Source organism: Nerophis lumbriciformis, linkage group LG09 (genome assembly GCF_033978685.3).
Source record: "Nerophis lumbriciformis linkage group LG09, RoL_Nlum_v2.1, whole genome shotgun sequence".
Taxonomy (NCBI): domain Eukaryota; kingdom Metazoa; phylum Chordata; class Actinopteri; order Syngnathiformes; family Syngnathidae; genus Nerophis; species Nerophis lumbriciformis.
The window spans coordinates 32,220,502-32,245,868 of NC_084556.2; the positions used below are offsets into that span (position 1 = coordinate 32,220,502).

General features: G+C 40.8%; 1 protein-coding gene across 1 annotated transcript in view; it reads right to left on the reverse strand.

The window, feature by feature from the left end:
- dhrs11a (dehydrogenase/reductase 11a) overlaps positions 1-25,367 on the reverse strand; it is a 78,860-nt gene that overhangs the window by 1,828 nt on the left and 51,665 nt on the right. The window contains exons 3-6 of the mRNA XM_061961936.2: positions 23,297-23,391; positions 19,935-20,064; positions 17,762-17,854; positions 20-85 (exon numbers count right to left, since the gene is read on the reverse strand). Of these exons, the coding sequence (XP_061817920.1) occupies positions 20-85; positions 17,762-17,854; positions 19,935-20,064; positions 23,297-23,391 (384 nt within the window). The remainder of the gene's footprint in view (positions 1-19; positions 86-17,761; positions 17,855-19,934; positions 20,065-23,296; positions 23,392-25,367) is intronic.

The window sequence follows — 25,367 nt, forward strand, 5'->3', positions numbered from 1 at the left end:
GACAAAGTAGCTGACATACCTGGACATGAGGAGGGGCACTGAGGACAAATGTGACTGCGCTGGCGATGTCATCTGCTTTCAAGCACTGCACATATGGGGAGAAAATGTGTTCAAACTCTACTATTGCAAAGTCACTCAAAGGCCTGCGTGCTCGCACAGGGATTAAGCTAGTTTTGGACTAAAACCACATTTGTGACCTGCTCAGTGGCCTAGTGGTTAGAGTGTCCGCCCTGAGATCGGTAGGTTGTGAGTTCGAACCCCAGCCGACTCATATCAAAGAATATAAAAATGGGACCCATTGCCTCCCTGCTTGACACTCAGCATCAAGGGTTGGAATTGGGGGTTAAATCACCAAAAATGATTCCCGGGTGTGGCCACCACTGCTGCTCACTGCTACCCTCACCTCCCAGGGGGTGATCAAGGGTGATGGGTCAAATGCAGAGAATAATTTTGCCACACCTGTGTGTGACAATCATTGGTACTTTAACTTTTTTAAAACAGGGTTCACTGAAATGGCTTTCTCAGACATGGGCTCAAATAAACTCAGACTTGTCCTAGTCTTGAATTTAATCCTCTCATTTCTTGAATGGAGACGAGAGATACATCAGGTAAAATTTAAGACCCAAAGGGTCATATTATGATTTTTTTTCTACATTCAAAACACTTCCTTGTAGTCTACATCAGTGATTTTCAACCTTTTTTGAGCAAAGGCACAATTTTTTTATTGAAAAAATCTGGAGGCACACCACCAGCAGAAAACATTAAATGAAAGTCAGCAGTCGATATTGACAGTAAAAAGTCGTTCTCACAATTGTTGGATGTGAATTTAAACCATAACAAACCATGCATCACTATAGCTCTTGTCTTAAAGTAGGTGTACTGTCACCACCTGTCACATCACACCGGGACTTATTTTCAGTTTTTTGGTGTTTTGCTGTGTGTAGTGTTTTTGTTCTTGTCTTGTGCTCCTATTTTAGTGGCTTTTTCCTCTTTTGTTGGTATTTTCCTGTAGCAGTTTCATGTCTTCCTTTGAGCGTTATTTCCCGCGTCAGCTTTGTTTTAGCAATCAAGAATATTTAAATTGTGCGGACGCTATCCTTCTTTGTGGGGACATTTTTGATTGTCATGTCATATTCGGATGTACATTGTGGACGCCGTCTCTGCTCCACACGCTGTAAGTCTTTGCTGTCGTCCAGCATTCTGTTTTTGTTTTACGTTGCAGCCAGTTCAGTTTTTAGTTTCGTTTTGCATAGTCTTCCCTAAGCTGCAATGCCTTTTCTTAGCGGCACTCGCCTTTTGTTTATTTTTGCTTTATCTGCACGCTGCCTCCTGCTGTCGTCTGCATATTGGGATCACGACAAACCATCGTCGTCGTTTCCGACATCTACCAAGCATTTAGCTACTTGCTGCCACCTACTGATATGGAAGAGTATTACACGGTTACTCTGCCGAGCTCTAGACAGCACAGACACTCAACAACGGCACATTATTGCAGATTATAACTACTGGTTTGCAAAAAATATTTTTAACCCAGCTAGGTGAAATTACATAATCCCCACGGCACACCAGACTGTATTTCACGGCACACTAGTGTGCCGCGGCACAGTGGTTGAAAAACACTGGTCTACATAACATGTAATTGTGGTGCTTTGGTCAAAACGTTGCATAGATTATGTTTTACAGACTATTTTCAAGACGGTTTCTGACCGTCTCTTCAGGATGCGCCAGTTTGTGTACGGTCTTATTTACGTGCCTCCACTTCGACTGTGTCTTCTCCCCGTCATCGATGTTGTAGTTTTTAGCGCTTCCATATCGAGTTCACTGACAGATATACATTTGAACTATACGCTACTTTGTATTAGAAATGGCAAAGGATGCATGTGCATGTACCAGCCAGTCTGCCCCACAACAAGATGATGGACAAAAACAATGGCGGACTTGCACAAAGATCATCAGGTACATTTCTACCATTTTTGGAGATATTTGCTGACGTCCTGGGTCAGACAACATCACAGGACAGAGCAAATTCCAAACGGCTCGTTTAGAGGAAGTATGAAGCAAGGCAAGATTGTTTCGTAAATTTTAGGGACTAATGTAGATCCTAAATACACACACAAAAAAAAATTGGTTTTGCATAATAAGTACTCTTTAAAGACTTAATAAGTTACACCTATTTCATATACTGGTTTAACCTAAAGGGGTTGTATTATGCAAAACCAACTTTTCTTACCTTTTGGTACCTATTTTTGTGAATTTGTCACAAAAATGTGAAATCAAACTATAGAGGCATGGCGGAGATATTTATAAACAATTTTGCCTTCTTCTAAACTCGCTCCAAACGATATGAATGAATGAATGAAATAAGTTTATTTCGGTCATATAATCAACCATCAACCATTAACCATTTTGTGTGACCAGTTTAAAAATACAGACTATACATATACAATATAACAATCATACACATTTACACACAAAAGGAAAAGAAAAGAAAAGAAAAAGCATGACCGAAAAAGGAATAGACTGAAGCCAAAGCTTATATTTGCCTATCCTATACCTTCACTGAAAATAAGATTACCTGGAACATCAATGTTAAAAAAATCAAAAAAAAAATCAATGGAATGAAAGTAATTGTTACTATATTTTATAATTTTCAATTATCTCACCTTTCAATGTTTTCTTAAACCTTAACAAAGAAGTACATGTCTTCAACTCATCACTGAGCTTATTCCACCATTTAACTCCTAAAACTGAAATACATTTGTATTTAATATTCGTTCTTGCTTTACCTATTTCAAAAATCAATACCCCCCGTAAATTATGGGTTTCTCCTCTTAATTGAAATAACCTAAGCATACAAGCTGGAAGGCTGTTGTTCTTTACTCGAAACATAATTTCCATTGTTTTTAAAAACACAATATCTGAAAATTTTAACACATTAGAACTTATAAATAATGGATTGGTATGTTCATAGTAGCACGCTTTGTGTATTATTCTTATTACCCTTTTTTGAAGTTTAATTATTGGGTCTATGTTTGTTCTATAAACATTTCCCCAAACTTCAACACAATATGTTAAATATGGAAAAATAAAAGAATAATATAACATATGCAAACATTTCTTATTCAGCATGTGTTTTACTTTATAAAGAATGGCAATGGATTTGGATATTTTTCCCTTTATATATTCAATATGCGGTTTCCAACATAATTTATGATCAATTATTATTCCCAAGAATTTAGTTTCATATACTCTATCAATTTCCACTTGATTTAATTTTAGTTTTACTTCACGATTTGTTCTTGCACCACTAAACACCATAAATTTAGTTTTCTTATCATTTAATGATAACTTATTGATATCAAACCATTTTTTTAGCTGAAACAACTCAACCTCTATTACCCTCAACACTTCCTTCAAGTCTTCTCCTGAACAATATACATTTGTATCATCTGCAAACATAATAAATTTCAATTTATTAGATACTGAACAATATCATTTAAATATAGTATAAATAACTTAGGTCCCAATACCGAGCCTTGTGGAACCCCACAAGTTACTCTTCTTGGCTGTGATTTAGTCTTATTGATTTCCACATATTGAGATCTATTACTTAAATAACTACTTAACCACTCTTGTGAAACACCTCTTATGCCATAGTTTTCCAATTTTTGTAGAAGTAAGGAATGATCGATTGTGTCAAAAGCTTTACATAAATCAATAAATACTCCAACGGTGTGTTGCTTTTTTTCTATTGCTGTAGCTACGTTTTCTACAAAGTCCATCACTGCTAGGGATGTAGATCGATTACTCCTGAACCCATACTGATGGTCATTCAGTAGCTCATGTTTGTCAATGAACTTATCAAGTCTATTTACAAATAATTTCTCAAGAATTTTTGCAAATTGAGGTAGTAGAGACACAGGTCTATAATTTGAGACCATATGTTTATCACCATTTTTATAAATCGGAATAACTTTAGCAATTTTCATTTTGTCAGGAAAAGTTCCAGTTGATAAAGATGTATTACATATATAAGTAAACGGCTTCAGGACACAATTCATCACTTCTTTAATAAGTGACATATCCACGTTGTTACCATCGACAGATTTTTTGTTTTTAAACTTTCTTACCACTTCTAACACATCACTTTCACAAACTCCGCCAAGAAACATTGAATTTTTAATGTCAGATACACGCCTTAACTTTTTTTCATCATTCATATTAAACTTAATATTTTTTGCCAAATTTGGGCCAACATTCACAAAAAATGTATTGAATTCCTCAGCTATTTCTTCTATATTTTCAATAATTGAGTTGTCATCTTTTACCAGATAAGCTGTAAAATCCTTTTTGCTAGATTTTTTAATCATAGTATTAAGCACATCCCAGGTTTCAATAATGTTATTTTTATGTTTATGCAGCAATTGTTCATAATAGTTTTTTTGTTGCAGCCTCATGATACATGTCAATCTGTTTTTATACTTTTTTATACCTTATATCTCCCTATAAGGTAGAGGTTTACACAAAGACCTTTGCGCGAGTCTGCCATTTTTATTCAGTTGAAGTCCAAAGACATGCACCTGGGAATAGGTTGATTGGCAAAACTAAATTGGCCCTAGTGTGTGCATGTGAGTGTGAATGTTGTCTGTCTATCTGTGTTGGCCCTGCGATGAGGTGGCGACTTGTCCAGGGTGTACCCTGCCTTCCGCCCGAATGCAGCTGAGATAGGCTCCAGCACCCCCCGTCACCCCGAAAGGGACAAGCGGTAAAAAATGGATGGATGGATGGAAGTCCAAAGCTGAGGTCACTAAATTCCTTATTCTTCTCTATCCACTTGTCATCGGGCAGACTGGCTTGTACAAGCACATCCATCCTTCGCTGTCGCCATTTGTAATAAAAAAAGTAGTGTATCGTTCTGTCACTAGACTCCATATTAAAGCGCTAAAAACTACAACACAACTAACAAGATGGAGACGCAGTCGAAGGGGGCTTGGCCACAATACGGCACATCCTAAAGAAACGTTCAGAAAGCAGCTTGAAGATAGTCTGTAAAACAAAATCTTTGCATCAATTGACCAAAGCACCAACAGTACATGTTATGTAGACCAGAAGGAATGGTTTTAAATGAAGAAAAAAACATACTAATATGACCCCTTAAAAGAGAAATACTGTATGCATCACAGTACATAATAAATGATGCTGAAAACACTTTGCTTTTTAGCTGTGCATATAATTAAAAGTATTTTATCTGCAGTATTTGGCATTTAATTCAGTTAATGAGTATTTTTTTTCCATTTATGACTTGACGTGCCTTCTTTTAATTGTATGCATCTATAAAGCAGTTTGAACGGCCTTGTGTACTACCTACATGATGATAAAAGACCACAAAGACCAGAAGAAACATTCTGAATGAATTTTATGAGAAAGATTTTTGTCACAGTTTTTTATACATCCAAAGACAATGCAGCTGAAAATATTTGTTTGCCCCATGTTCCTTACAAGAATATAATCACCTGAGGGGAACCCCTACACCTCTTTCCTTACAAGTACTTAACACCTTGAGCTTTTTGGCAAGTGGAACTTTTCATGGTGAAACAATTATGTGGTGAGTGAATCAAAAGTCTGTAAAATAGAGCACGGAATTTGCAAAGATATATAGCATCATTATATATTAATATATATATATACATATATTAATATATACATGTATATATATATATATATATATATATACACTATATTTCCAAAAGTATTTGGCCACCCATCCAAATGATGAGAACCAGGTGTCCTAATCACTTGTCCCGGCCACAGGTGTATAAAATCAAGTACTTAGGCATGGAGACTGTTTCTACAAACATTTGTGAAAGAATGGGTCGCTCTCAGTGATTTCCAGCGTGGAACTGTCGTAAAATTTCCTCACTCCTAAATATTCCAAAGTCAACTTTATTATAAGAAAAGTGAAGAGTTTGGGAACAACAGCAAGGCACCCATCAAGTGGTAGGCCACGTAAACTGACAGAGCGGGGTCAGCGGATGCTGAAGCGCATAGAGCAAAGACTTTCTGCACAGTCAGTTGCTACAGCGCTCCAAACTTCATGTGACCTTCAAATTAGCCCACGTACAGTACGTAGAGAGCTTTATGGAATGGGTTTCCATGGCCGAGCAGCTTTATCTAAGCCATACGTCACCAAGTCCAATGCAAAGTGTGGGATGCAGTGGTGTAAAGCACGTCGCCACTGGACTCTAGAGCAGTGGAGACACGTTCTCTGGACTGATGAATCACACTTTTCCATCTGGTTATCTGATGGACGAGTCTGGGTTTGGAGGTTCCCAGGAGAACGCTACATTTCGGACTGCATTGTGCAGAGTGTGAAATTTGGCAGAGGAGGAATTATAGTGTGGGGTTGTTTTTCAGGAGTTGGGCTTGGCCCCTTAGTTCCAGTGAAAGGAACTTTGAATGCTCCAGGATACCAGAACATTTTGGACAATTCCATGGGATGGCACTTCAAGTTCATATGTGAGTCTAGGCAGGTGGCCAAATACTTTTGGCAATACAGTGTGTGTGTATATATATATATATATATATATATATATATATATATATATATAAATAAATAAATGAAAATTTATATATATATATATATATATATATATATATATATATATATATATATATATTTTAGGGATGTCCCGATCCGATATTTGGATCAGATCGGCCGCCGATATTTGCAAAATAATGCGTATCGGCAAGGCATGGGAAAATGCCGATCCAGATCCAGTTTAAAAAAAACTCCGGTCCGTGTTTTCCAACGCACCGATTTAAATAATACATTCCACTTTTCTGCTGCTCCGTAATTTCCGTTCCGCATTTTCCAGCACACCTTCAACTGTGGATTCTCACGCAGTTGCTTTTAGCTGCTGGCATTACACGACAGGCTCTTCTCACTCTTTTCTGTGTCTCCCTCTCACAGACAGCGAGCGCACCTTCTTACACACGTCATATACTGTCACGTCATACGTCACGACATACGTCACATACGTATACGCCCTCTCCCAGCAGAGAGCGAGGTAGCAGCATGGCTAACGTTAGCTGTGATGCTAGCGCAGCCGCTAAGGTGCGCGCCTGCTCAAGCGTCCTCTGCGCACGGCAAATCTATGCCACGCACAAAATCAAATAATAAAATAAGCGCATAACAATTTTCGACACACGGATACGACAGAGAAAACAGTTTTCGTCATCATTGTTCAAATATTGTAAGGTCTGTCGAGACGCTTATCTCCATTCGGTGCTACACGTCCACACCATCAAAATGCTGAGGCAAAAATTTCCACATCAACACCGTATGAAAAAAATAGTGATTTTTTTTAGTTGTGATTTCCCTCTCTGCATGAAAGTTTAAAAGTTGCATATATTAATGCAGTATGAAGAAGAATGTTTTAATGTAGACATGCAAGCCTTGAAAGAAAGTTTTGAAAATCAAGACTACATTTCCTGCAAATGGATGCATTTCTACCCTATATTTTAACTTTAGATTTATTCTCATATCAAACTCTTTTAGTTGTCTTTTTGACACTTACATCTGGCGTCCCCCTCCACACCCTGGATTATAAATAATGTAAATAATTCAATGTGATTATCTTGTGTGATGACTGTATTATGATGATAGTATATATCTGATAGTATATATCTGTATCATGAATCAATTTAAGTGGACCCTGACTTAAACAAGTTGAATAACGTATTCGTTATTCGGGTGTTACCATTTAGTGGTCAATTGTACGGAATATGTACTTCACTGTGCAACCTACTAATAAAAGTCTCAATCAATCAATCAAAACACATAGAATCATCATACTGCTGTGATTATATGCATCAAGTGTTCATTCAAGGCTAAGGCAAAATATCGAGATATATATCGTGTATCGCAATATGGCCTTAAAATATCGCAATTTTAAAAAAAGGCCATATCGCCCAGCCCTTGTTCAATGATGCCATTTCTGTTTCTCATGTATAATTTTGTCTATTTTGTGTTTATCCTTGAATAAACAGGTCAGTTTCTTGTTACCAACCACTGTGTATTATTCAAACTCACCTAATTCAGCTGGCTAGTTGTTATCAAGAGTACTAAAACCCTTTTCAACATGATTCTGACAACTAAGAAGGCTAAATAACTTTAAACTTGAATACATGCTCAGATAGGCCATTATCGGTCAGTATCGGTATCGGTCAGTATCGGTATCGGATCGGAAGTGCAAAAACAATATCGGTATCGGATCGGAAGTGCAAAAACCTGGATCGGGACATCCCTAATATATATATATATATATATATATATATATATAAATATATATATATATATATATATATATATATATATATATATATATATATATATATGTATGTGTGGGGAAAAAATCACAAGACTATTTCATCTCTACAGGCCTGTTTCATGAGGGGGGGTACCCTCAATCATCAGGAGATTTTAATGGGAGCATTCACATACCATGGTTTATATAGGGCACAGAGTGGGTGGGTACAGGCTGGCCTAGGGGCGTGGTGATTGGCTCATGTGTTACCTAGGAGGTGTTTCCGTCTATGGCGGCATGTTGTTACAATTTCGCTGCGCTTGTTGAGGGATGACAGGTCTGGACGGTAAATAATAAACAGTTTCTCTTTCAAGCATAGGTTGCATCTTTTATTACCACTATTGTAAGGTGTGCTGGATGCAAGAATTTGCCATGTTATTGAATATTCAACATTATTGTCTTTGAGGTCCCAAATGTGTTTGCTGAGTTCTGTGGTATTTCGCAGGTTTTTGTTCCTGAAAGAAGCCTTGTGATTGTTCCATCTGGTTTTGAATTCTCCCTCGGTTAATCCTACATATGTGTCGGATGTGTTAATGTCCTTGCGTATTACCTTAGATTGGTAGACAACTGATGCTTGTAAGCACCCCCCGTTGAGGGGGCAATCAGGTTTCTTTCGACAGTTACAGTCTTTGTTGGTTTTGGAGTCGCTCTGTCCGGGGGCCGACGGCTCATTTGCAATTGTTTTGTTGTGGTTTGAGATGATTTGTCGTATATTGTTCATGCAGCTGTAGCTCAATTTAATGTTGTTCTTGTTGAATACTTTTCTTAGGGTGTTGTCTTTGGGAAAGTGTTTGTCGATCAGATTGAGGAATTTGTGTCCAATGTTAGTTGAGACGTTTTTGCTGTATGGGGGGTTGTACCAGATGATGTCGTTTCGTTTTCTGTTCTTTTTTGGCTGGTTTCCTGGCGTGGGTTCATAGGTGAGGGTGAAATTGTATCCGCTTTCATCAAAGGCTTTTTGGTACGGGGGGGTTGCTTGGTCAAATTCAGCTTTGCTAGATGACAGCATCGATAGCCTTTTATTGATTCCGGTAGGTATTCTTTTCGTGGTGGTGGGTGGGTGGTTGCTGTCATGGTGCACGTATTGGAGTGTTGTGTTGGGTTTCGTGAATGGTTGGTAGCTGTTATTTCTCAGGTTGAAAGTGACGTCAAGGAAGTTGACGGTTTGCTTGTTGGCTTCAATCGTGGTCCGTAGGCCGTTCTCTTTGAAAATTTGGCATATGCGCTTCTTGGTATTCTCGCTGCTCCTTATATATATATATATATATATATAGATAAAGTGGAACCTCCAATTTACGAACTTAATTGGTTCTTCTTTTAAAAAAAACATGTTTCGCTAACTAAAAGGTTTGTATAGTGAAGCAGAGTTCCCCTTAAGAGTCAATGTAATTATATATATATATATATATATATATATATATATATATATATATATATATATATATATATATATATATATATATATATAGGGCAGCACGGTGGCAAAGGGGTTTGTGCGTCTGCCTCACAATACGAAGTTGCTGAGTAGTCTGGGGTTCAATCCCGGGCTCAGGATCTTTCTGTGTGGAGTTTGCATGTTCTCCCCGTGACTGCGTGGGTTCCCTCCGGGTACTCCGGCTTCCTCCCACCTCCAAAGACATGCACCTGGGGATAAGTTGATTGGCAACACTAAATTGGCCCTAGTGCGTGAATGTGAGTGTGAATGTTGTCTGTCTATCTGTGTTGGCCCTGCGATGAGGTGGCGACTTGTCCAGGGTGTACCCCGCCTTCCGCCCGATTGTAGCTGAGATAGGCTCCAGCGCCCCCCGCGACCCCGAAGGGAATAAGCGGTAGAAAATGGATGGATGGGATGGATATATATATATATATATATATATATCAAACACACATAACAAGGTTCATTGGCTCAACATTTGTTTAACCAAAAACAACACAACATTACAGTAAGTTTAAATGTCAACACCCACACACAAGTCTCACTGGTGTGTTCCAAAGCCAAAAAAAACGTAAATTATTTGGGAATATTTGTGACATAGTTGAAAACTCTGGGAGTTTTGGAGTGACAAACAAGCAGTGGCTTCACATGGTCACTGCTAGCGTTAGCACAAACTAGAAGTGTGAAGCGATCCTTCATCGGTTTGTGTCCAAGTAGTGCCTTCTCCGTTATAATAAATGTCCGCTGTGCCATCTTTTTCGGTCTCATCACAATTAAAGACTTATCCAAAATCCCCCATCTATCAGTCCATCCATTTTCAACCGCTTATCCGGAATCGGGAAGCGGGGACTGCAGCTCCAGCAGAGACCACCAGACTTCCCTTTTAAGAGCAACATTAGCAACTTCTTTCTGGGGAATCTCGAAGCGTTCCCAGGCCAGAGAGGAGATGTAATCCCCCCAAAAATCCCCCTTCAGTGATAAAATCCTCAAACTGAAGGGGCCGCAAGCCGGAGGCTAACTAGCTTCAATGCTAGCTCAGTGGTTGGCAACTACTATAGAGCAAGATGTTGGACTCATTTAAAGCGTTTCTGATCACACAAAGTGATCTATAAATCAGGCTCACACAGCTCTGACCAGCGCAAGGCACGACAATTGTGGAAATGAACTCGTCAGAAGTGCAGCTAGCCGCCGGAGCTATTCAAAATGGATGTAAACAGGATGTGACGTAGGGAGCCCCGCCCTTTAAAATAGCCATATGTACAGGAAGTGATGTAATCAAAATGGCAGCCCCTGATGGCTTCAAGCGAATGTAAAATCAATGAATGAAGCATGAGACATGGTCCGTACACACAGGCATAATTGGCGCAATGTAAACATTCGTAAACCAAAGAGGACGAGAATAGAGGCGTTTAGTGAATCTACTTTCTATTGTATTATATACTTCTTGCTTTACTCCTCTCTGAGCTGCCACCTTAACGTGGTAGAGAAGTTTGCGTGATGATCCTAGGAGCTATGTTGTCCGGGGGCTTTATGCCCCCTGGTAGGGTCTCCCAAGACAAACTGGTCCTAGGTGAGGGATCAGACAAAGAGCAGCTAGAAGATCTCTATGAAGAAAACAAGCAAGGAACCCAGATTTCCCTTGCCCGGACGCGGGTCACCGGGGCCCCCCTCTGGAGCCAGGCCCGGAGGTGGGGCACGATGGCGAGCGCCTGGTGGCCGGGCCTGTCCCCATGGGGCCCGGCCGGGCACAGCCCGAAGAGGCAACGTGGGTCCCCCCTCCAATGTGCTCACCACCCATAGCAGGGGTCATAGAGGTCGGGTGCGATGTGAGCTGGGCGGCAGCCGAAGGCAGGGCACTTAGCGGTCCGATCCTCGGCTACAGAAGCTAGCTCTTGGGACGTGGAACGTCACCTCGCTGGGGGGGAAGGAGCCTGAGCTAGTGCGCGAGGTGGAGAAGTTCCGGCTAGATATAGTCGGACTCACTTCGACGCACAGCAAGGGCTCTGGAACCAGTTCTCTCGAGAGGGGCTGGACTCTCTTCCACTCTGGCGTTGCCGGCAGTGAGAGGCGACGGGCTGGGGTGGCAATTCTTGTTTCCCCCCGGCTCAGAGCCTGTACGTTGGAGTTCAACCCGGTGGACGAGAGGGTAGCTTCTCTCCGCCTTCGGGTGGGGGAACGGGTCCTGACTGTGGTTTGCGCTTACGCGCCAAGCCGCAGCTCAGAGTACCCACCCTTTTTGGATTCACTCGAGGGAGTACTTGAGAGTGCTTCCCCGGGTGATTCCCTCGTTCTACTGGGGGACTTCAATGCTCATGTTGGCAGCGACAGTGAAACCTGGAGAGGCGTGATTGGGAAGAATGGCTGCCCGGATCTGAACCCGAGCGGTGTTATGTTATTGGACTTTTGTGCCCGTCACAGATTGTCCATAACGAACACCATGTTCAAACATAAGGGTGTCCATATGTGCACTTGGCACCAGGACACCCTAGGCCGCAGTTCCATGATCGACTTTGTAGTTGTGTCATCGGATTTGCGGCCTCATGTTTTGGATACTCGGGTGAAGAGAGGGGCGGAGCTTTCTACCGATCACCACCTGGTGGTGAGTTGGCTGCGATGGTGGGGGAGGATGCCGGACAGACCTGGCAGGCCCAAACGCATTGTGAGGGTTTGCTGGGAACGTCTGGCAGAGTCTCCTGTCAGAGAGAGTTTCAATTCCCACCTCCGGAAGAACTTTGAACATGTCACGAGGGAGGTGCTGGACATTGAGTCCGAATGGACCATGTTCCGCGCCTCTATTGTCGAGGCGGCTGATTGGAGCTGTGGCCGCAAGGTAGTTGGTGCTTGTCGTGGCGGTAATCCTAGAACCCGTTGGTGGACACCGGCGGTGAGGGATGCCGTCAAGCTGAAGAAGGAGTCCTATCGGGTTCTTTTGGCTCATAGGACTCCTGAGGCAGCGGACAAGTACCGACAGGCCAAGCGGTGTGCGGCTTCAGCGGTCGCAGAGGCAAAAACTCGGACATGGGAGGAGTTCGGTGAGGCCATGGAAAACGACTTCCGGACGGCTTCGAAGCAATTCTGGACCACCATCCGCCGCCTCAGGAAGGGGAAGCAGTGCACTATCAACACCTTGTATGGCGAGGATGGTGTTCTGCTGACCTCGACTGCGGATGTTGTGGATCGGTGGAGGGAATACTTCGAAGACCTCCTCAATCCCACCAACACGTCTTCCTATGAGGAAGCAGTGCCTGGGGAGTCTGTGGTGGGCTCTCCTATTTCTGGGGCTGAGGTTGCTGAGGTAGTTAAAAAGCTCCTCGGTGGCAAGGCCCCGGGGGTAGATGAGATCCGCCCGGAGTTCCTTAAGGCTCTGGATGCTGTGGGGTTGTCTTGGTTGACAAGACTCTGCAGCATCGCGTGGACATCGGGGGCGGTACCACTGGATTGGCAGACCGGGGTGGTGGTTCCTCTCTTTAAGAAGGGGAACCGGAGGGTGTGTTCTAACTATCGTGGGATCACACTCCTCAGCCTTCCCGGTAAGGTCTATTCAGGTGTACTGGAGAGGAGGCTACGCCGGATAGTCGAACCTCGGATTCAGGAGGAACAGTGTGGTTTTCGTCCTGGTCGTGGAACTGTGGACCAGCTCTATACTCTCGGCAGGGTCCTTGAGGGTGCATGGGAGTTTGCCCAACCAGTCTACATGTGTTTTGTGGACTTGGAGAAGGCATTCGACCGTGTCCCTCGGAAAGTCCTGTGGGGAGTGCTCAGAGAGTACGGGGTATCGGACTGTCTGATTGTGGCAGTCCGCTCCCTGTATGATCAGTGCCAGAGCTTGGTCCGCATTGCCGGTAGTAAGTCGCTGCCCTTTGTCACCGATTCTGTTCATAACTTTTATGGACAGAATTTCTAGGCGCAGTCAAGGCGTTGAGGGGATCTGGTTTGGTGGCTGCAGGATTAGGTCTCTGCTTTTTGCAGATGATGTGGTCCTGATGGCTTCATCTGGCCAGGATCTTCAGCTCTCACTGGATCGGTTCGCAGCTGAGTGTGAAGCGACTGGGATGAGAATCAGCACCTCCAAGTCCGAGTCCATGGTTCTTGCCCGGAAAAGGGTGGAGTGCCATCTCCGGGTTGGGGAGGAGATCTTGCCCCAAGTGGAGGAGTTCAAGTACCTCGGAGTCTTGTTCACGAGTGAGGGAAGACTGGATCGTGAGATCGACAGGCGGATCGGTGCGGCGTCTTCAGTAATGCGGACGCTGTATCGATCCGTTGTGGTGAAGAAGGAGCTGAGCCGGAAGGCAAAGCTCTCAATTTACCGGTCGATCTACGTTCCCATCCTCACCTATGGTCATGAGCTTTGGGTTATGACCGAAAGGACAAGATCACGGGTACAAGCGGCCGAAATGAGTTTCCTCCGCCGGGTGGCGGGGCTCTCCCTTAGAGATAGGGTGAGAAGCTCTGCCATCAAGGGGGAGCTCAAAGTAAAGCCGCTGCTCCTCCACATCGAGAGGAGCCAGATGAGGTGGTTCGGGCATCTGGTCAGGATGCCACCCGAACGCCTCCCTAGGGAGGTGTTTAGGGCACGTCCGACCGGTAGGAGGCCGCGGGGAAGACCCAGGACACGTTGGGAAGACTATGTCTCTCGGCTGGCCTGGGAACGCCTCGGGGTCCCACAGGAAGAGCTGGACGAAGTGGCTGGGGAGAGGGAAGTCTGGGCTTCCCTGCTTAGGCTGCTGCCCCCGCGACCCGACCTCGGATAAGCGGAAGAAGATGGATGGATGGATGGACTTCTTGCTTTAACAGTTGTTTTTGAAACGTTTTATTTGACCTTTCTTTAATCTAGATTAGAAGTCAAACTCCAGTTCCACACACATCCACATTGCTAAAATGTGTATTTAAAAATTCCATTGCTCGTTTTCTGGTCGATGATGCTTGGGATTGCTTTAAAACAGCGTTCCTAGCAATACTAAATGATTTGGCTCCCGTGAAAACAGTCAGGATCAAAGCCCGCTCTGAACGATGGATGAATCCGGACCTATTAGCTGCCATAAAAGACAGAGACAGAAAATACTCCGAATACCAAAAGTGCAAAACCGAAGTAGATAAACAACTAGGGATGTCCGATAATGGCTTTTTGCCGATATCCGATATTGTCCAACTCTTTAATTACCAATACCGATATCAACCGATACCGATATCAACCGATACTGATATATACAGTCGTGGAATTAACACATTATTATGCCTAATTTGGACAACCAGGTATGGTGAAGATAAGGTACTTTAAAAAAAAAAAAAATAAAATAAAATAAGATAAATAAATTAAAAACATTTTCTTGAATAAAAAAGAAAGTAAAACAATATAAAAACAGTTACATAGAAACTAGTAATTAATGAAAAATTAACTGTTAAAGGTTAGTACTATTAGTGGACCAGCAGCACGCACAATCATGTGTGCTTACGGACTGTATCCCTACAGATTGTATTGATATATATTGATTTATAATGTAGAAACCACAATATTAATAAAAGAAAGAAACAACCCTTTTGTGTGAATGAGTGTGAATGAGTGTAAATGGGGGAGGGAGGTTTTTTGGGTTGGTGCACTAATTGTAAGTGTATCTTGTGTTTTTTATGTTGATTTAATAAAAAAAATAAATAAATAAATAAACTTACAAAAAAAAAAACGATACCGATACCGATAAAAAAAAAACGATACCGAAAATTTCCGATATTACATTTTAACGCATTTATCGGCCGATAATATTGGCAGGCCGATATTATCGGACATCTCTATAAACAACCCAATAATAACCTCAAAGCACTCCTTACAACACTCAAAAAGCATCCATCCATCCATCCATTTTCTACCGCTTATTGCCTTCGGGGTCGCGGGGGGTGCTGGAGCCTATCTCAGCTACAAAAAGCAATGCAATAAATTAAGGAATATGGCAAACAACCTGACTAAATCCTTAAAAAAAATTACATTAACGACAAAATAGAGGAAAACACAAATAAGCCACGTGAGCTCTGGAAAATCCTCAACAACTAGCTTCCTGGATGCAGCCAGAAACTTAAAACCAGACTCACCAACATCAACATCAAGGAGGGCGACTCCCTCATTACAGACAAACTGGAGGTAGCAAGCAGACTTAACACTTTTTTCACCAGCATAGCCACAACTCTAGTTAACAAGCTGTCCCACCACTTTGGTCGTTTTGGTGTAGAACACATTAAAGCCTACTACAGAAAGCTAAGAGTATTCAACAACGATTTCAAATTAGAAATGGTCTCAGCTGACGAGGTGCTCAAAAAATTGAGCGCGCTCCACCTAAACAAGGCCACCGGCCTTGACAATATCCCTTCCAGATTCCTCAGGGACTCTGCCACCACCAATACCCCAATCATCACACACATAATAAACCTCTCAATTAAACAAGGCGAAGTACCAAAAGATTTCAAGATAGCAAGAGTAACTCCCCTTTTTAAAAAAGGAAGCCAATTAGAACCTGGTAACTACTGACCTGTTTCTATTCTCAGTTTCATTTCGAAAGTAATGGAAAAACTTGTTTATGAACAGGTCGATAGATACCTTGCCACTAAAAAACTAACATACAAATTCCAATCCGCTTCAGAACTAACCACTCCACTGACACATGCCTTCTCTATCTGACCGACCACATCAAACATGAGGTGGACGCGGGCAAATACTGCGGCATGGTCATGCTGGACCTTCAGAAAACCTTTGACACCGTTAACCATACTATACTGTTAACGGCACCATGAAGATTCTAGCGGGAACTCTTATTCAACAATTTTTCGACTACGCATGCACCTCCTGGTACCCCAGCACCTCCAAAACCCTCAAATCTAGACTCCAAATATCCTAGAACAAGCTAGTCAGGTTACTTCTAGACCTCCACCCCAGATCACACCTCACTCCTACCCACTTCTCCAAAGTGGGCTGGCTCAGGGAGCAGGACAGAGTAAAACAACTTGCAATGAGCCTAGTCTATAAAATTTGCTACACCTCCCTGATACCGAAATACATGTTAAACTACTTCCATAACGTAAATGACCGCCATAATCACAACACCAGGGGGAGCTCCACAAACCACGTTAAACCCAGATTCCGATCTAACAAAGATCTTAACTCATTCTCCTTCTTTGCCACATCAATATGGAATGCACTCCCAACCGGTGTAAAAGAAAGTGTATCTCTATCCTCCTTCAAAACCGCACTAAAAGAACACCTCCAGGCAACTACAACCCTAGACTAACACCCTCCCCCAACCACATCCCACCTCCCCGGATTGTAAATAATCAAATGTAAATAATCAAATGTATATGCATATATACTTATTCTTATGCTTTCTGAGCTCACTATGTTCACTGCTCGCTGTACATATCCTACCAAGTCAGACCTACACTGTTTCAATGTCCATTTCTCAGATGATATAATTGTTGATGACTGAAGTGCTTATATCAACCAAACCTAACCCCCCCGGCCCAACGCCCTCCACATCCCACCCCCCGGATTGTAAATAATGTAAATAATTCAATGTATATACTCTGATGATTAACTTGTGTGATGACTGTATTATGCTGATAGTATATATTTATACCATGAATTGATTAACGTGGACAAATTGAAAACCTTATTCGGGTGTTACCATTTAGTGGTCAATCGTACGGAATATGTACTGTACTGTGCAATCTACTAATAAAAGTTTCAATCAATCAATCAAAAAGCATGCGCTTACCTTTGTACAATGTGCACACCCTTAATCTGATTTAGTTTACGCGGTTGACTACTTTAGTTTGAGACTCTGTAGTCTGAAACTAGTTAATCTCAAAAAGCAACTGGATTAGTGTAGATTGATTAAAACCAGATTAGATTAGTCCTGGTTTTATTTATGCCCTAAACACGAAACCGGGCCTAAATGTTTACTGCAAGTCAATTGCTTACTTTCATGCTCTCGTACACTGCTGCTGCTTTCTCTGGGTCGTAGTTGTGGTGACGGAAGGCAAATTCAGTCTCAACAATCCCGGGTGATATACACTACAGGAAAAGGGGAGATAAAAAGAAACACATGGTGAACAAATACTTCACTTTAGTAAGGAAGTGCCAAGGTAGAGTAGGTATGGGCGATATGGCCTATCACAATATATATTTGGAGCCTCTTGCAATAACAATGTACATCACAATATATTATTTAGTATGTAAATTATAATAGAACCATTTCAAAACCGGTTACAAAGATTCCTATATTAGCTGCTGGCGTTTGCAGTAGCATATCATGTAATTTCCACTTGTATTATTTTCACAGAACTAGTAATACTCTACATGCTAATTTACTGTTAATATCTGGTTACTTTCGGTTGTAACACTTCTGTTAAAATGTAATAAATACACATTATTTTCTTTGGATACTTTACATTAGTTTTCTTAATCTAAACGGGAAGATACAAACATCCTATCCATTGGCATCCCAGTGAGAGCAGACATTGTACAGTAGGTGATAGTTTTATTATGTTCAAAGTTTGTATTTCTTGTTTAGCACTAAACAATAGTGCAACTTGCTCGACCTGCTTATCACTCAGCTTCTAAAACTTTTATCTCATCCTCTTTATATTCAGGCTCAAAAATATAAGGTTCCGAAACATAATTTGACCCAAAGTAGTCATTATTGGCTGTCATTATGTCTGCCATGATTAGTAGCTGTTGTAGAAGGAAATAGTGAATGTTGAGACGCGTCTGTGAAATTAATGCGCCGTATGCATAGAATGATCAAAATTCATAAATATTACATGTCATTAAGAATGTGTCTGTTACTACTTTACATATATACTTACAGCATGTATATAAAACGCTGTTTTTGGATGTTTCTAACAGCGCTAGGCAGAAAAGAGTGAAATCCATTTCATCCATTATCTGACTCTTGTTAGCATTTATTTAGAGGTAAATGCGTAGAAAAGAGAAAACATGGGTTTTTGTCTCACATAACCATTGTGAATGATAGACAACATTCCAAAGAAAGTGCTGTTTTCCTTTAAAATTCTAAGTGCATAAATGGATGGGTACCGAATTCGGTACTGTTATAGGTACCGACTAAAGTCTGTTGATACGACCAGGTATCGATTCACGTAAAATCAAACAATGACATATTTCGGTAACTTTGTTGCTCATGACATCATGCACTTGACAGGCAAACAAGCAGTCAAGTACTCAGAAAGGACTCAGCTGGACTGCCTCTGGGTAATATTACCATTTTCCATGCCAACAAAGCAAGAAGATAGCGTTCAAAAGTACAGCGAGGCTCCATTTCACAAAAGGCACAAGCGTGATGCTAATTTACATTGCATTTGCCATAGACATTTTCTCAATTAGCATTACCCCGGATTTCCACTGGTTGAACGAAACTGCCACGGAACAGCACCGCCATCCAGAGTCACACATCAACCACTCCCCTTCTTTACCGGTCCCCATATCAGCTGGTATTTGACACAGGCCCCCATATCCCAAATTAGCTGGATACGCATGTATATTAATCTTTAATTTTTGACCTCCAGAATCAGCATGTCCTCATCCATTTGTGACAACGAGGTGAAATGATGTCTGAAAACCTTTGATAACTTGGCTACATGTCTGTCGCCGTCCATTAAAACGTTTCAAAGTGTAAAATACGATCCACCTTTAAAACTGAGTATTTTATTTTGAAAGTAAACCAGACACTTTAATTTGTGTTTGTGCATGACTTCCTGTCCAACATAAGCAGATTTGAGCTATCTGTAGCGCTGGAATGCCGTTGATGTTCCACAGGCGGTGGAAACCGACACATTGACTTGAATAAAAACGAAAAGAGTCTGACGCCGTGCGTGTGCAGTTCCGCGGCCGTTTTGTATCCAGTGGAAATCCGAGGTTAGTAATTTTACATTTACAATTTTGTTTGTCTCAAAATAGTTCAGGGGTACCTAAAGTGTTGACATGTGTGAATGAGCCTGTATAAAAATGGTAAACATTTCCAATAAATATGACAACAGACACATATATATATATAGAGAGACAATATACATGCACAAGGGGACATTTATTTCAGCAAAAGAAGTCTAAAGAAGTTTTCAGGTGACAGTAAACTCACAGTGGCTCTGATGTGGGTGTTTGCTTCCCGTAGTTCTTGCCGTATTCCCTCAGTCAGTGCGGTCACTGCATATTTTGTGGCACAGTAGAAATGCTCATCAGCACTTGGCACCATTCGGTGTCCACCCATACTGGAACAGGTCGAGGAGAAGAGATTGTATGAATTGATATTGCAAAATCAATTACAGCATGCTTATACATTAATTTGTTCATTCCTGTACACAGATTAGGAGCCAATGTTATTAAAAATGTCTCAACAAAGATTCAAAGAACAACCAGCTGATGTGTTTACTGAAAAGCAGAATAGGTATTTAACTGAAACTAATGATTGTAGATCAGTGGTTCTTAACCTGGGTTCGATCGAACCCTAGGGGTTCGGTGAGTCGGCCTCAGGGGTTCGACGTAGCCTTCGCCGTGGAGGTCAAGACACACCTGACTACGGTAATCGTGTAAATAAAAACTTCTCCCTATCGGCGTATTATGGATACGGCAACAGCAGAAGTCACACTGATTTGCAGGTGTGTAATTGGTTGTGAGTTCATGCACTGTGTTGGTTTTGTTCTTTGAACAAGGTGATGTTCATGCACGGTTCATTTTGTGCACCAGTAAAAAAAACATATAACTTTCTATTGAATTTGAAAAAAATAAAACATTTTATTTTCCACTAAAGAAGGGTTCGGTGAATGCGCATATGAAACCGGTGGGGTTCGATACCTCCAACAAGGTTAAGAACCACTGTTGTAGATGCCATGTGGATCTCAATTTAAAAAGAGCCTAATTATGCTAACTGACTTTTTAATGATGTTAATACAAAATACAACTACCGTATTTTTCAGGGTATAAGTCGCTCCGGAGTATAAGTCGCACCGGCCGAAAATGCACAATAAAGAAGGAAAAAACATATATAAGTCGCACTGGAGTATAAGTCGCATTTTTTGGGGAAATGTATTTGATAAAACCCAACACCAAGAATAGACATTTGAAAGGCAATTTAAAATAAATAAAGAATAGTGAACAACAGGCTGAATAAGTGTACGTTATATGACGCATAAATAACCCACTGAGAACGTGCCTGGTATGTTAACGTAACATATTATGGTAAGAGTCATTCAAATAACTATAACATATAGAACATGTTATACGTTTACCAAACAATCTGTCACTCCTGATCGCTAAATCCCATGAAATCTTATACGTCTAGTCTCTTACGTGAATGAGCTAAATAATCCATCCATCCTATGAAAAAAACTGCGACTTATAGTCCGAAAAATACGGTATCTGTCACCTCCCTAATTTGTTTGCTCCATGTTTGAGAAAAGAGGTGCTCAATTCAAAAAGTTCTCAACCAAAAAAACCTTAACTCTTGGACATGATACCAACTTACCCCTAGCTAGATGAGCTATACTCGTATGCGCACACCACATTATGGAGAACAGCTTTGTAAAAACAAAAACAATTTTTTTAAAGCCTTCAATATGAATCTTAAAATAAAGCCGGGAGCTTTGCCAGCTATCAGTCAATTAACTGCAGACGTGGGGGTTGGAAGTTTTAACTTTTTATCTTTCATCTTTTTAACAGCAGCCGCCTTTGTAGGCTTTCCAAAGCAATACTGGTGTTTCAGGTGGCTGCTAAGGTTTGATGTTATGAAGCGCATTTTTTTCTTTCCCTCTTCGCAGAATGTCTGCAGAACTTTTGGTACAAATAGCAAGCGGAATGTCTTCCTTTTATTAAGTGAATAAGTCCCACATAATTAACGCCATGTTTGTTTACAATTAGGGGTGTAACTATAAACGGTGTTAATGATAACTGCGGTAAAACTCAGATGGTTATTGTTACCGTTTTGAATGAAGATTATCAAAAAAACGTAATTGATGACTGCACTTTGATAAACTCACAGACTGACTGGCGCGAGCTCACTAGCTTAAATGCTAACATAAATACAGGAGACTAACGTTTTTCTCCATCAAGAAAATACATACCTCAATCCAAACAATTTGCTGTCTAAGCAACTAAGCCATTCAATTGTGCACATTGAACCTACAAGCTGCGCTCTCTTAGAACAGAGTGATTGTTCAGAGAAACACGAGATGGAGATGTTTTCATGGAGGTGTGTAAGTACTTTTTGAGCACATTCAACAATATAGCGATAATAATGATAACCGTGATCATTTTGGTCACATAACCGTGATATTAAATGTTAGTATCATTAAATCCTTATTTACAAATGATCCCAGCGCTCGTTTGCATACATAATAAGAAGAACCGATTGATTTGCTCACCGTAACCCACCTAAAGTACAGTAAGGGTAATCTCACCACTTTGGAATTTGTTTTGTTTTTTTATTCAATTATCGGTAGGATGTCATAAATTCTCATATCGGCACGATAATTATTTGTCCAATATTTATTGTGCACTCCTAGTTGTTTTATCTAACATGTGGCATTTATCATTTTACACAAGTGCAGAGTTACAGACTATGCCATGCAAATCCCATTAATGTGTTCCAGACACCCAAAAGTTTAATACAACACTGTTTTATAGTGAATAATTGCAGAAACAATGCTAAACAGATATAACTCATGAATCAAATGAATAAATGGAAGGAGAGCCCAACAAATGGCACCTCTGTACTTTGCTATGACTTATTTTTATAATTAAATAATGTTTCTCACCTTATTTTTTTAAAGTGCTGGTACTCATGTTACATACAAGAACGCACGTACAACGGCTGTGTGCTGATACCACTTTGTTGACATCAACTGATGCAATCACACACATGTGCAAGACAGCTTTACGGTACAACATGTCACACTGTTGTGATGCCACAGCCTTATGTGCTCACACACAGTCTTACGTTTTCTGGCCAACTACCTGATCGCTCATCCTCCCTTTACATCAGAGGGGAATACAAGCCACAAGGACCACAGGGACCACAAGTGCGAGCCAATTCAACCTCTGCCATCAAGGTGTCAGTGCAAGACCAGGCTTTCTATAAAACTACAGAGGACAGCCAAGTGCCACACTGATTACTTGGCTAAACTTACCGTGACAGTGTGGTGCCTTCAGTGAAACAGGTAATACTGACTCTAAGGCTCTTGTGGACTTTAATAGGACTACTATTGCACTTTATTTGGCTCTATGGTTATTGTACAGTCCTACTCAGTAAAAACAGCACACTCTCATCAAAGTGTGTTTAATTATCGTATTAAAACCAAGCCATATCTTTGTGAAAAATGTACCACTATATTATTGAGACTTATTTTAAATTGTCGTAAAAACAGTATATTGGGGCACTTTTACTATCTGAATTATTGCAATGTACACTGTTCTTGAATATGATACTGTACAGTTTGTCCAGCTCACCTGTTAATATTGATGATGTGCCCGTCATCCACATTTCTCTCCTTCATCGATTTGTAAGCCTCCCGGGTGCAGATAGACAAGGCTAGAACATTCACCTGTGCAAAGAACCTAATTTAGTTTTGTGCAAGTATTCATAAATTCATCCATGTCAATGTGTAAAAATAAATGCGACAAAAATGCTTTGTTAAGAATTGTGATGATTTGTGGGACACACATCTTGATCAATGACGAATCAATCAGGAATTGGGCTAGACCACTGAATGATCTCTAAATCTTAAATGTTTACCACTATGAGACTGACTGACTTTGAGGGAACAGTTTGGGGAATACTTAAAAACTGTACGATTTTCATCTGAGTCACGTTTGGATGAGTTTGGTGTAGAACAGGGATGTCAAACATGCGGCCCGTGAACATGTTGAATCCGGTCTGGGAGATGAGTTTTCTAAGTATAAAATTGATTTGCATTTTTATATTAAAAAAACTGGTGTTCCTAAATGTGTCCACTTGATGTCGCAATATAAATTCTGTTAGGCAAGCAAATAGTTTATACAGGGGCAGCAAATATACCAAGCAAGAGGTACACAGTAAAGCGGGGCTGCGACTCCTCCCCTTGACCCAACGTAAAACAAAGAGGAGTAAAACAAACAATTGGGAACCCCACTTAAAATGCTTCATGAGACACTGCACATTGACATAGTTCTGTGAAGATTATTGTCTTCTGTGCAAATTTAAAGAAAGTGATCAGTGTGATTTACGGCAATAATGTCCATCTTTGAAGTTTTTATTTTTAGTTTGTTGAAATTGTTCACACATTGTACAGCTTTTATTTTTCTATCTATACACAGTGATGCCTTGAAGGCAGGGAGTAACTCAACCCTCTTGAATAGTTTCTACCTTAGTTTGTATGGTTTGTTGTGTTAGCACATGATTAATATGTGGAAATGAAAAATGAGGTAGTTGATAAATATAAGAGTTTTTATTTATGATTTATTTTGTTTTTTGTTCAATCCTTGATGGGCTGTGACCTAAAGTTTAATTGCTTTGTAGATACACTGAGATTAAGTCTAAGTTCATTGTGTTCTTCATGATGTTTTTGAAACTGCACCATTTTTTATGCAGAATTTTCAACTAATTTGTGTTTCGTCCAGAGGATTATTTGTGATTTTTGTTCTATTTTGGGCCAAAGTAAAACACAGAAAACAATCTGAAGTTGTGACAGTTGTATTTTTAAGTTATTATACAATGATTTTACCCATCTGGCCCACGCGGGAATAGATTTTCCTTCATTCATCCCCTAAGCTAAAATTAGTTTGACACCCCTGTAGAAGAACTTGCAGCCATGACCTGAACCCCTCCAACCATCTTTAGGATGAACTAGAGTGCTAATGTTTGGGATTTACAGTCTATGGATGTTCTCGATCTTCCAGGTCATTGTATTCAATCGATCGCAACTGGACTGTTTGGTTTGTCTTAGAGGACGTTTCGACCTCTTATCCAAGTAGGCATCATCAGTTCATGCTCATAGACGTAGATTGGTCAGATCTAGTCTAGGATTTACTGTGCACTGTAAACACGTTATGTTCTGATGATGTCAGTGGTTCTCCATGTTGGACCATAAGAACTTGCTCTTCCTGTCCAGCTTGTCCTGCTCCTGCAGAGACGCTGATGGACAGAAGGTTAATTTGTGCATCAAAACATTAAAAGGTTGGGGGAGGTGACCAAATCAGGTCAGCATGCAGATTAAACACAGGCTAAAAATACACGAGCAGAACACGTTCATTTGGGCTGCCATGACAACAGATGGACGAGCGTTATGAATGCCAAACTCTGGAGACTTTCAGAGCAAATGTCTTTAGTGGTCAAGAGCTCACTGAATTAGACTGTTTGGGTCTAACAAGATAAATAGTGCCAGCTTTCATTCGCGGACCCCTGCTGTTCCAGGACTTCTCCTTAGAGCCAATGGAGCGTTCTCTGTGAGTATACGCGAATATATCTACTCTATTCATGCTTCAAACTACACAAGCATTTATATACTTTAGATTTGTTTTACTGTTTAATGCTTCTGCTGTT